The sequence below is a fragment of the Salmo trutta genome, chromosome 39, assembly GCF_901001165.1.
Source record: "Salmo trutta chromosome 39, fSalTru1.1, whole genome shotgun sequence".
Taxonomy (NCBI): Eukaryota; Metazoa; Chordata; class Actinopteri; order Salmoniformes; family Salmonidae; genus Salmo; species Salmo trutta.
Window position 1 is genome coordinate 9906303 of NC_042995.1, and position 14146 is coordinate 9920448.

General features: G+C 41.7%; 3 protein-coding genes across 9 annotated transcripts in view; 1 reads left to right on the forward strand and 2 right to left on the reverse strand.

Moving 5' to 3' along the window:
- LOC115179515 (zinc finger protein OZF) overlaps nucleotides 1-14146 on the forward strand; it is a 919448-nt gene that overhangs the window by 121717 nt on the left and 783585 nt on the right. The gene's annotated exons all lie outside the window — the stretch shown is intronic.
- The window catches only part of LOC115179511 (zinc finger protein 665), a 514676-nt gene that overhangs the window by 74403 nt on the left and 426127 nt on the right, over nucleotides 1-14146 (reverse strand). The gene's annotated exons all lie outside the window — the stretch shown is intronic.
- LOC115179537 (gastrula zinc finger protein XlCGF17.1) lies at nucleotides 4163-7446 on the reverse strand. Its single transcript, XM_029741154.1, has 2 exons — nucleotides 6973-7446; nucleotides 4163-6857 (listed from the first exon to the last, which is right to left on the reverse strand). Exon 2 carries the CDS (start codon nucleotides 6771-6773, stop codon nucleotides 5778-5780), a length of 996 nt encoding a protein of 331 aa, XP_029597014.1. The 5' UTR covers nucleotides 6774-6857; nucleotides 6973-7446; the 3' UTR covers nucleotides 4163-5777.

Here is a 14146-nt window from a genome sequence, read left to right on the forward strand (position 1 = left end):
ATAAGGTATTGGCTGAGCCTTTCACATGCCCATGTGATAGCCAACGCCTCCTTCTCCACTTGAGCATACCTTTGCTCTGTGTCGGATAAGCTTTGGGAGATGTATGCTATTGGACGCCACTCCATGTTGTCTTGCATCTGTGTGAGGACCGCCCCTAGCCCGATGCATCTGCTGATACCTTTGTCTTAGCGTGGGGACGGTACTGGGCCAGCACTCTCTGTGAGGCCAGGTCTCCTTTGATTTTGTCAAACGCTACCTGTTGCATGTGACCCTATGACCAGTCATTCTCTTTGGCTAGTAAGTCTCTGAGGTTTGGTTGTATCTGAGAACTGTGGGAGGAACTTACCCACATGTGTGACCATGCCTAAGAAGGTCCTGACTTCAGCCACGTTCTGGGGTCTGGGCATATCTGTGATGGCGCTGATCTTCTCCGGGTCTGGCTCTATTCCAGCTGCACTGATTGTGTGTACCAAGAACAAGACCTCTGACTGTGCAAAAGTGCATTTTTCATTGAGTGTCAGGCCAGTCTCCTGGAGTTGGGTCAGAACTGCTGTGAGCCTTACATCATTGTTCTGCTCTGTCCCTTCCGCACACGAGCACATCGTCCGTGTGGACTATGACGCCACTCAGCCCATCCAACAGCTGGGACATGCGTCTTTGGAAATGCTCAGGACCGGAAGCGGTTCCAAATGGCAAAACATTAAAACAGTAGCGGCCAAACGGTGTTATAAACGTTGTGAGCGCCCTACTCTCTGATGACAGAGGTATCTGCCAGAAACCTGAGCGGGCATCCAGCTTTGTGAAGACTTGTGAGCCATCCAACTGAGCCAGTGACTGCTCCACTGATGGTAAGATGTGTCTCTCTCTGCAGAGTGCCTCATTCAAGTTAGTCATGTCCACACAGATCCTTATGTCCCCATTGGCTTTTGGGACCACTACCATCCCTGCACACCAGTCTGTGGGACTCTATTTTAGACACTGCCCCAATTTCTTCCATCCTCCCCAACTCTTCCTTTACTCTGGCCAATAAAGGGATAGGCACACGGCGGGGGTGGTAAGGGCATAGGGGACAGCATCCTCTTTCAGGTGGATTTTGTAGTCACCTTCTATCCTTCCTAGACCAGAAAACACTTTTGGGAACACTTCTGGCAGCCCCAGCAACGGTCTGGCTAGAGAGTCAATGACGAAGACAGGCTGGATGGCACTTTTGTCTTTACTCTCCAGTTTAATCACCAAGTGCCCTACCACTGGTAGAATCTTATTACTGGGCCCGTACAGTTTTTTGTTTGTAGAGAGCAAAGGGCCATCTCTGCTATAGCTATACAGCCTAGTTGGGATAGCTGTCACTGCTGCCCCAGTGTCTAGTTTAAATGACACAACCTCCCCATTGAGTTTAATGTCTGAATGCCAGCCAGCATTGTTTTCCTTTACTTCTCCCAGAAAGATGCTGTCCTGCTGTACCTCCTATGAGACCTCATGCATTTGCTTTAATCGACAGACAGCTGAAAAGTGTCCTCTCCTGTGACATCTCCTGCATTCCGCATCCTTTGCTGGGCAATCTTTCCATCTGAGGGAAGGGGATTTCCCACATTTACAACAAACACTTGAACTAGCTACTGGTGCTGTCTGTGATCTGTCTGTTCTGTTTTCCCCTCCGTTTTTTTTAGCTCGGTATGAAAATACATGCATTTTCTCACTCTCTTCGCTCTGCAAGGAGCTGCTGTCGCGCAGTATCGTCTGCTGTCTTTTTACTCTCACTCTGCCTAACCTGGTTTACAACTTTGGACAAGGTAAGCTGGGAATCCAACTAACTTTTCAGGAAGTGATATATTTCTTATTCCCACTACAATCCGATCTCGGATCAGCTCTTCCCTGAGCGCGCCAAACTGACAATGTTCTGCTAGTTTGTGAACAGCTGTGATAAAACTGTCGGTGGTTTCACCCTGCTCCTGTTTGCGCATATTAAACCTAGCTCTCTCAAATATAATGTTGTGTCTCCCTACAAAATGCGTTTCAAAACAGTCTTTAACGGCACTGTAGTTAAATTTCTCTTCCTCAACGTTGAAGCATTTAATATATCCTCGGCTTCATCACCCATAGAGTAGATCAGTGTATTAACTTGAAATGCCTCATTTTCACGTTTAAGCCTGATGCTACCCTGTACCTTTCAAAGCGCCTGATCCTTTTCGGCCAGTTTTGAATGTCCATACAAACAAAATTCTCAGGGGGACTAATGCGAAATCCGTCAGCCCTAGCCACTGGCCTGTCCGTGTTTGCGCCAGAGCCCGTTGAACTTGGAGTCGCAAACCCTGAAATCCCGCCAGCTTCTTCCTCTTGCAACATGTTGCTTAGCAGTAACTTAGTCCTTGCTCGTTAGCTAGCAAAATAATTCTATGCGCTGTTTTATCTCCAACACTGCCCTCCCTGCTTTGAAACAGCCTGAATGTATGATTTACTTGGTACGTCCTTCACGTTTATGTGAATTTTAAAACCTCTTCTGACACCATGTAGTATGATCTAAAATAAGGACGCACGACGAGGTTCTAGCTCCAGCATGTTTATTAACCTAACCCACGCATGTCATACATAGGTACGGATACTCCCAAGGGACATCCTACTACAACATCCACTCAGACTAACCCAAAGTCTCTAACTATGTGACTTGTAAAAAAGTGATCACGTTCACTCACGCGGTTTGACATAAAAATAGCACATAAAACCTTTATCAAACGTGATATTAACTTGACGTATTTGTTACCTAGCATGTTATGACATGTTCTTTCGGTATTATAACGTGCTATTACATACCAGTAGTAATACATTTGAAACGGACACAGAAGTTGTCGTCTCGACTGCACAATTCTGACGTATCCTTTATTCTGAAGAATGATGCGCGCCTGCGCGGAACTTCCTGTTCCCCCACTACCAGTTTCTAAACCCAGAGACGTAACAACGCGAGACTTCAGAGAACGCCTGTGAAGCAGACCAAGCCGTGGTTTGAGAAGTCAATGAGAGAAGAGGACAATTCTGATACTTTTGCAGCGGCTAATGGGGATCCTAATAAATACCAAAAAGATTCCGTCGGCACACACTTGAAACATGGCCATTCTTTTATCAATTTCATAACTGCAGTGGTTTATTCACAATACCAATCTTACATATCGCAGCATCACATGAGTAGGCAGACACTCTTCACTCCTCCAACGAAACTTCAGATATAACACATTTTATCGGTGCCCTGCTCCGAAAAACACAATGCTCTCCCCTTCTCTGCTCTTCTGAGACGCATGAAATCAATACAAAACCACTACTGGTCACTCTGACTACCTTTCCTAATGCCTCCTTCACCATCTTCCTGACCTCAAATGGTCTCCCAAAAATAGATAATTGTTGATGAATCGCGCTCCAAAAGAAACCAATGTTCATTTACAACTTTTGGTCTGTTTGCTCCATTTTTCGTTGTCTCCGTCTTCCATTCATTCTTACCAACTTTACTCAACTGGGAGATATCAGACTTGAACAGCACTTCCGCTTCGCCATATTTCCTACCCAAAACCAGACACACCCCGCTACGGACTAACTCCTGCATGTAGAATCCTGCATTGAATAAAGCCAACAACTACAGGTTAAAGGGGAATTTCACGCTGGCTTTGCCTTGGCATCAGTGGCGACGTCCACTGCTGTTTTCAACTCTCTAGAGACAGCAGGAGAGATACTCTGAATGATCGGCTATGAAAAGCCAACTGACATTTACTCCTGAGGTGCTGATCCGTTGCACCCTCGACAACCACTGTGATTATTTGACCCTGCTGGTCATCCATGAACATTTGAACATCTTGGCCATGTTCTGTTATAATCTCCACCCGGCACAGCCAGAAGAGGACTGGCCACCCTCAGCCTGGTTCCTCTAGGTTTCTTCCTAGGTCCTGGCCTTTCTAGTGAGTTTTTCCTAGCGACCGTGCTTCTACACCTGCATTGCTTGCTGTTTGGGGTTTTAGGCTGGGTTTCTGTACAGCACTTTGAGATATCAGCTGATGTAAGAAGGGCTTTATAAATAACTGGCCCAACACTCTTAACCGCTAGGCTACCTGCCACCAGATCAATTAACTTCAATACAGTTATTCAAATACATTCATCATCAATGACTAAAATAATGAATCTAGTATTAAAAGACAATTTAATAAACACAAGTAGTCGATTCATAGCATGTTTATCATTGACCAAAAGGTATTTAGTAATATAAAATAATCCACCCAAACTAATGCTGAAAACTAATCATCACACCATCTTTATCTGATATACACTGAGTGTACAAAACATTAGGAACACCTTCCTAATATTAAGTTGCACCTCCTTTTGTACTCAGAACATCCTCAATTCATCGTGGATGGACTCTCCAAGGTGTTGAGAGCGTTCCACAGGGATGCTGGCCCATGTTGCCTCCAATGCTTCCTACAATTGTGTCAAGTTGGCTGGGAGTGGATCTCTACTACGAAAAGGTTGTTCCATCTCCTCCCACAGATGGACAATTGGATTGAGATCTGGTGACTCGGCAGGCCACTGCAGTAAGCTGAATTCCCTGTCATGTTCTTGGAATCATTCCTGGACAAGCCTTGTACCATGGGGCATAAACCTGCTGAAAAAATCTATTTGCAGATGGATACACTGCTGCCATTAAGGGATGCACCTGATTGGCAATGATGTTTACAAATCCTGTGGCATTCAAACGTTGTTCCACTTTTAACAAGGAACCCAATGTGTAGCATGAAAATACACTCCACACCATCACACCACCACCAGCCTGCAATGTTGTACCCTAGTCCTTCCATCAGCGTGAAACAGCATGAACCGGGATTCATCAGACCAGGCAATGTTTTTCAAAATTAACCAGTGTCCAGTGTTTTCATTCCTTAGCCCACTGCAACTGCAGTCTCTTGTTTTCTAGTGAAAGCTAAATGGGGATCCATAATAAATACACAACAACTACACTATTAAGGATCATAGCTTTCACCTGGGTTCACCTGGTCAGTCTATGTCATGGAAAGAGTAGGTCTCCATAATGTTTTGTACACTCAGTGTAGGTTGTGTCGACCAGCTCATTCCCACAGAAAACTGCAGAGGCAATCAGAGGCAACCACCCAGTCACCCATCAGACTCCATTGTGAGACGCCTCATAGAGGATATTCAACCGTAAGGTAATCTCAATATCTTTACAGTAGAAACTAACAAAACACACCAATACTGATCAGTGTGCACCATGTCAGTTAAGTAGAGGCTAACATTCTATAACGCTCCCTTTCGTCTGCACAGTTCTCTCACAGTGAGAAACTAAAGGATTACAATGGAGTGTCCTACGCTTTCTTCATTTGATCCAATTCAACGTTGCCAATTATTTAATGACATGAGAATTAAGTGGAGTGTCTAATCTTAGCTGGTCTGAGAGAACTGATGAGGCTGCTCTCCTTTATGTATACATTGGTGTCTTTAAATGGCCCAATCTGTAGAATCTCTTCTCACAGTCAGTGCAGTGATAAGGCTTCTCTCAAGTGTGTATCCATTAGTGTGTTTTTACATTGCCCAATTGGGAAAAACTCTTGCCACATTGAGAGCAGAAGTAAGGCTTCTTTCCGGTGTCTTTTCTATGATAAAGAACAGCTGAGCTAAAAGGTTAACTTATTCTACAGTCAGATCAGTGACAAGGCTCCTCTCTTATGTTTACCTTGGTGTCTTTTAAAATGGCACATTCGATAGAAACTCTTCCCAAAGTCAGAGCAGGATTAAGGCTTCTCTCCTGTGTGTGCTCTCTGATGAACTTTTAACTCAGTTGATGTTTTGAAGTGTTTTACACAGTCAGACCAGTAGTAAGGCTTCACTTCTGTATGTATACGTTCATGTGTTTTTAAGTGGCCCAGTTGAGAGAAACTCTTTCCACAGTCAGAGCAGGGGTAAGGCTTCTCTCCTGTGTGTATATGTTCATGTTGTTTTAAGATGCCCAGTTGAGAGAAACTCTTTCCACAGTCAGAGCAGGAGTAAGGCTTCTCTCCTGTGTGTATACGTTCATGGTTTTTTAAGGTTCCCAGTCGAGAGAAACTCACCCCACAGTCAGAGCAGGAGTAAGGCTTGTCTCCTGTGTGTGTTCTCTGATGATCTTTCAGCTCAGTTGATGTTTTGAAGCATTTTACACAGTCAGAGCAGTAGAAAGGCTTCACTTCTGAATGTATACGTTCATGTGTTTTTAAGTGGCCCAGTTGAGAGAAACTCTTTCCACAATCAGAGCAGGAGAAAGGCTTCTCTCCTGTGTGTATATGTTCATGTCGTTTTAAGGTGTCCGGACGAGAGAAACTCGCCCCACATTCAGAGCAGGAGTAAGGCTTCTCTCCTGTGTGTATACATTCATGGATTTTTAAGGTGCCCAGTTGAGAGAAACTCTTTCCACAGTCAGAGCAGGAGTAAGGCTTCTCTCCTGTGTGTGTTCCATGATGAACTTTTAGCGCAGTTGACGTTTTGAAGCATTTTACACAGTCAGAGCAGGAGTAAGGCTTCACTTCTGTATGTATACGTTCATGTTTTTTTAAGTTGCCCAGTTGAGAGAAACTCTTTCCACAGTCAGAGCAGGAGTAAGCCTTCTCTCCTGTGTGTGTTCCATGATGAACTTTTAGCGCAGTTGACGGTTTGAAGCATTTTACACAGTCAGAGCAGGAGTAAGGTTTTTCTCCTGTGTGTATTTTTAGGTGTATTTTTAGCTTTGATAGAAATGGGAAAATCTCCCTCATAATGTGGGCAGTGGTGAGACCTCTTCGCTCTGTGATCTTCCTGCTGATGCTCTCTGGATGTAGAGAATGTCTCAACACGGTCTCCTGTGTGAACAACATCAGAAGAACCAGTCAGTTGGTATGATATACATGTCAATCAAATGTATTTCATGAAGCCCTTTTTTTACAAGTTGTAACAAAGTGCTTTACAGAAACCCACCCAAAATCCCCAAAGAGCAAGCAATGCAGATGTAGAAGCACAGTGGCCAGGAAAAACTCCCTAGAAGGCAGGAAGCTAGGGAAGAAACGCAGAGAGGAACCAGGCTCAAAGGGGTGGCCAGTCCTCTTCTGGCTGTACCGGGTGACATATGTACTCATTTCAGTAGGCTGTACAACACCAAAGGGGAATAAAACTAGTCTAAAAGTGGGTAAGATATTAAAGCAAAAAAGGAGCAAAAGTCAAATTATGAGCCATATCATCCTCCACTCACTATCACAAGGGTTAGTAACTACACAGACTCATTTCATAGAACTTTATAACACTAAGATTGTCAACTTCACTTCTTTAGTCTACTCTCTGAGCACTCCAGATAGACCAGTGAATAAAACAAATGCTGGCAATACTGGTGTCAAACCATGCAAGTGTCAGTAGCATGAAATAACATTACCTTCTCATTGTAACATCACAGTGGAAAGTTGGAATGAATAACACAAACTTACTTAGATAGAACCTGCTCTTACCATGAGAAACAGATTTCCTAATCTTCTCCTCCTCTTCTTCATCTTTAATGTTGACATTCAGCTCCAGTGTTTGACTGCAGTCTTCCAGCTTCACTGATGCCATCTCTGGATCCTGCAGTGCAAACTGGGCTCCACTGTCACAATCAGGACCCAGTGACTGTAGGTTTGGACTCAGTGTGGAAGAAGAGAGGCAGGCTGGGTTTGTCGTCACTGTTGATGTTACCGGCCTCAGACAATTCTAGTCATCCTGTAGTAACAATGAGAAACAGACAAAAGTTATTGTCTTGACAGTTCTGGAACTTTCTTTATTCTCTAAAAATATATTATATTGCTTCTTGTTCAATTATCTAATTCAGTGCTTGACTTGGACTAAAATAGGTGCCAGTACTGTTTATATTTAGGTGCAAGAGCCCCACAATACTGTTGAGCTAATATTCTATATGAGGAACATGAGCTCAAACAGTAGACATTTGAGGTGACGGTTCTCAGCTCCGGTGAGCTCCTGTCCAAGTCAAGCACTGATCTCATTTCAATAAATCTGGTAGCTAAGCATTGACAACAAAACATTAATTAATTCATATTAGACAAAGTATACACTTTAAATTAGTCTACACAACGTAAGTGCACTTAAACTATAGTAGATTTCCCAAATTCACATAAATGCATAAATGGGAAAAAACATTTAGTACAAGTTTTGTTTGAACCTTGTCTTCACTGTATTATTTCAATCAAAAACCAATTGCATTTCCAGTTCATATGGTGTTGATTGACGGAGATCAAACTGGTTTCATACAAAATAGGCAGACACAGGACAATATAAGGAGAACACTACATGTCATGGACCACATTACTCAGAATAAGACAAGTGCAATATTAATCAGTCTAGATGCAGAAAAAGCCTTTGATTCAGTGGGATGGGATTATCTATTCCAAGTTATGGAAAGATTTGGTTTCAACAAAGAAGTGATACAGTGCATCAAAACACTGTATTCATGTCCGACCGCTAGAATAAAGATAAATGGACATTTGTCACGAACGATAAAATTAGAGCGAGGAGCAAGACAAGGCTGTAGTATTTCACCCACGCTCTTCTCCTTGTACCTCGAACCATTAGCACAGGCAATAAGACAGGACCCAACCTTAGAGGGAATAACAATAAAGAGGCAGTCAACATAAGATATGCATGTATGCTGATGACGTTCTGTTATTCCTTAAAGACCCAGGCTGTACCTAGATTGATGGATGTTTTACAAACATTTGGAACATATTCAGGGTATGTGCTTAACGTACACATGACCCAAGCTCTAGTATATAATTATACCCCACAGGAAGAGCTGAAGAGTAGGTATAACTTCCACTGGACCTCTTCATCCATTAAATATCTTGGATTATATCTACCAAAAGATACTGTTGTGGAAAATATCAAATACTTCTCAGATACCGGAGCTTGTGAGTTCAATAGACTTTATTACAGAGAGTAACAAAGCCGAGCAATTCCATGGAAGAACTGACTCTTCATTCTTAGTGCTTGGCTTTTATACAGTCTTACCCTTACATAACATCGTCACTCCACTTTATGAATCTTGTTGTCTTATTTAGTTTCCATTCTCTTATTGGCTCAGACATTGGGGCATAGATTCTATTTGTGGCGTGACATGCATACTCCTACTGGTGCCTATCACTGATTAGCTAATGTTCCTGTCCAAAGGCCTTCACAAGTTCAGGCCGATGTTGTCTATGTATGATTAACCCATGTCCAGTAGCCTTCACAAGATCAGATATGGCCCAGAACAGTCACGTCTGTGTTGATCTACCTTGCCTCATCCACACGGATTCTGCTTTCTGTTTTTTACATGTCTAATGGTTAACTCGATATTGATCCAGCTCTGTACATTCAAATGGGCTCAGCCTTCATTCTGCTTACACATGTCTAATATTTAACCTTATATCGATTCTTCTTTCTACTTCAAAGAGAACAGTATAGGTACTGAAAATCACCGGATGACTGGAAAACTCTCCGACAATACACCCAAACTTTATTGCATGAATTATGATCACATCAACAAGAAAATATATGATGACCTAGACAGGTGGAATTCACTTCCCTTAGATCGAGGAAGTAGAATTGAAACAATCAAAATGAACATCCTGCCGAGGTTACGGTATTTGTTCCAATCACTGCCCATAGAAATCCCACCTAAACAGTTTAGGGATAAACGGATATCAAGGGTTATCTGGAACAGGAAGAGACCAATAATTAGATATACAACATTACAATTACCAAACAACTGTGGGGGTGTGGCCTTACCAAACCTAAAAGATTATTTTGTGTCAGCCCAATTAAGACCTCTGGTGTGTTGGTGCAATTCAGAATCCGAATCCAAATGGAAAGACATTGAGGCTACTTTGACAGAGAGGACAAAATAAGGACATGGTAATAGAAACATACAATAGACAAAATCAGTGGATTAATTTCTCTCTGAAGACATGGTTTAGGGTAGTTAAGCAAAATAATTTAGATAGCTTCATCCCTGCAACTCAGGACAGCAGATTTAAACAATGGATGCAGAAAGGCATCACATCATTAAGTACAATTATAAGGAATGGGGACCTAGATAACTTCCAGGACCTAAGTAAAAAAAACATGGCTTGGATAAACAAGATTTTTACAGATACCTACAAGTTCGACACTATTTCTTAAGGGAGATAAGTGATTGACCCTCGAGCACCTCAAAAATTAATCCAAGTATTCACTAACGCATACAACTTGGGGAGTAACAAAAAAACTATTTCAAATCTCTACTTGGGTATTCAATCCTCAAAGAAACATTCTACAAACTATATTAAAAAGAAATGGAACTTAACATTGAAATAACTGATGAAACATGGTTGAACATATTAGAGACTCAACAAAGCTCCACCAACTCAAGGTCATGGAGAGAATTCTATTGGAAGAATGTTATAAGTTTCGATATCACTCATCTTTTGAACCTGCCCCGCAATCGAAACTTACTGGGGAGAAATAAGATCTAACATTGGGAAAATAATGGGATTTGACATAGAACAAACATTAATTTCTTTGTACTTAGGTGAAATACCTGATAACTTACACAATAGAGAAAAGTACCTCTTGAAGGTCCTTCTGGCAGCCAGTAAAAAGGCTATCAATAGGAAATGGCTACAAAAAGACCCTCCCACAGTGACACAATGGATAGTCATTGTAAAATCAGTAAACCACATGGAGCGTATGACCTTTGCATTAAGAACACAACAGGAGAGAGTTCAGGAATACTGGGGAAAAATGGGTTTCGTACTTGAAAAAGGTCTAATTCAAAGATGTCAATGTAACTAATATGATGAAGGTATGATGTGCACTGTAACTGCCAGATCTTTTTGTTGTCGTTTTATTTTACTGTATTGGTACTTTCTTTGTGTTCCTCAATAAAAACAAAGTATATAAAAAAAAAAGCTCAGTATGAAGAACTTTCCATCTCAAACGCTGCAAACAGCTTAACTAGGCTGAAACAGTCCTATGATCAAGGTGAAAAACCTGGTAAATTGCCGGCCTGGCGCATTAAGAAGTTAAATTCAGAATGAGCCATTAATGCAATTGATAATTAACAAGGACAATTATCAATGGATCCTGTAGAAATAAACCAAACATTTGCTTCCTACTACAACACACTTTACAACTCTGAATCTCCTGAGAACTAATCAGGTCTTGATGTTTCCTCTATTTCAGAAGACACTAAATTGGATCTGGAAAAGGAATTGGATGGTGTTGAAATATCTGATGCTATTTTCAATATGAAGGGAGGTAAAGAGGCAGGTCCAGATGGGCTCCCAATAGATATTTAGAAGATATTTAAGGACAAACTTCTAGGTCCACTTTTGGATATGTACAGTGTATATATATATCATATATATTTCAGCAGAGGACTGGGGTATGATATGCTGTAGAGCTCAGATACAGACAAACACCCCCCTGAGATTGTTGCAATACAATTGGATAATGAGAACATATATCACCCTTGTTAAGCTCCACAAATTAGACCCCAATACCCCAGACCTGTGTGTTAAATGTAACATGCATTTAGGCACCTTGTATCATTGCCTGTGGGAATGTGCTGAGATAAACGTTTTGTAACTTTAGTACTGCGCTATAGCTCTGAGATTACCTCTACCCCAATACCACTAATCTCTAAACTAGCGGCGCACAATTGGCCCAGTGTAGTCCGGGTTAAGCCGTCATTGTAAACAATTATTTGTTCTTAACCAATTTGCCTAGTTAAATAAAGGTTAAATAAAAAATAAAATAAACACTGCATTAATGTTTTCCCACCCTCCCCCAGATCTGTGCCTTGACATAATCCTTTCATGGAGCTCTACAGAGAATGGTGTCTGAATGTTATTACACATGTAGAAAACTGATAACCGATAAACAGTACTGCAACCATAAAAATTCTCTCTCTCTCTGCCTGCACTGAAGTCCGTTGACGCAGACCGAGTGGGTGCCGCCATTTTACCAGTTTGTGAATTAGTCCTTTCATGGAGATCTACGGACAATTCCGTCGACTTCATGGCTTGGTTTTTGCTCGGACATGCACTGTCAAATGTGGGACCTTATATAGACAGGTGTGTGCCTTTCCAAATCATGTCCAATCAATTGAATTTACCACAGGTTGACAACACTCAAGTAGTAGAAATATCTCAAGGGGCAGAATTACATATTTTTACCTTGTCAGCTCGGGGATTCAATCCAACAACTTTTCGGTTACTGGCCCAACTAATGCAAAAGGGGAATAAAACTATTCTAAAAGTATCTCATAAGTCATGAAAATTATGAGCCATATCATCCTCCACTCACTATCACAAGGGTTAGTAACTACACAGACTCATTTCATATCATCCTCCTCTCACTATCACAAGGGTTACTAACTACACAGACTCATTTCATATCATCCTCCTCTCACTATCACAAGGGTTACTAACTACACAGACTCATTTCATATCATCCTCCTCTCACTATCACAAGGGTTAAAAACTACACAGACTGATTTCATATCATCCTCCTCTCACTATCACAAGGGTTAGTAACTACACAGACTCATTTCATATCATCCTCCACTCACTATCACAAGGGTTAGTAACTACACAGACTCATTTCATATCATCCTCCTCTCACTATCACAAGGGTTAGTAACTACACAGACTCATTTCATATCATCCTCCTCTCACTACCACAAGGGTTAGAAACTACACAGACTCATTTCATATCATCCTCCTCTCACTATCACAAGGGTTAGTAACTACACAGACTCATTTCATATCATCCTCCACTCACTATCACAAGGGTTAGTAACTACACAGACTCATTTCATATCATCCTCCTCTCACTATCACAAGGGTTAGTAACTACACAGACTCATTTCATATCATCCTCCTCTCACTATCACAAGGGTTAGTAACTACACAGACTCATTTCATATCATCCTCCTCTCACTATCACAAGGGTTAGTAACTACACAGACTCATTTCATATCATCCTCCACTCACTATCACAAGGGTTAGTAACTACACAGACTCATTTCATATCATCCTCCACTCACTATCACAAGGGTTAGTAACTACACAGACTCATTTCATATCATCCTCCTCTCACTATCACAAGGGTTAGAAACTATAGACTCATTTCATAGAACTTTAAAACACTGGCAGTTTGTCTACTTCACTTCTTTAGTCTACTCTCTGATCACTCCAGATAGCCCAGTGAATAAAACAAATGCTGGCAATACTGGTGTCAAACCATGCAAGTGTCAGTAGCAGTGATGCACCGATATGACATTTTTTTTGCCAATACTGATATCCGATATTTTCCTTGACAAAAAAAAAACAGATACCGATACTGAAAATTTTTGCGGCCTTTTATGCATTCTAGTACAGTTAAATAGTTCACACACACACACACACACACACACACACACACACACACACACACACACACACACACACACACACACACACACACACACACACACACACACACACACAGCAGTCTAAGGCACAGCATCTCAGTGCAAGAGGCGTCACTACAGTCCCTGGTTCGAATCCAGGCTGTATCACATCAGGCCGTGATTGGGCGGCACACAACTGGCCCAGCGTCGTCCGGGTTTGCCCGGGTAGGCCATCATTGTAAATAAGAATTTGTTATTAACCGACTTGCCTAGTTAAATAAAGGTTACACACACGCACCAAAAAGTTATTGTTGGCATTTACGTATGTCCCCATTACCAGTGAAACATAATCAAAACCTATTTCTTCACTTACTTGCTGTGCTGTTTCCTTGTTCAGTCGTTTCATTCTCAACCAGGATTTCTATGGAACGGCGTTTATGGAAGGCCGTTTGGGTCTTTGCTTGTCAAAAAAGATACAGTAGCACTGTCAAAGCTGTACAAAAAGTAGGCAAACAAGCAAACACTGGCCACGAACTATGTGTTTACAATACCGCGTTGGTAATAAAGCTTCATTTGTTCGACCGCAACTTCTTGGGTAGCTAGCTTTAGCTTGGTACCTAGCTAGCACCAATACAACCAGCCTGAAAACAATGACCAGTAGAAACTGCAGTCATTTTCATTATTCTTAGCAATCCTTGT

Bases quoted from the DNA above. Each gene is read 5' to 3' on its own strand.
- LOC115179537 (XM_029741154.1), bottom strand. From the start codon at position 6,773: ATGAGGGAGATTTTCCCATTTCTATCAAAGCTAAAAATACACCTAAAA.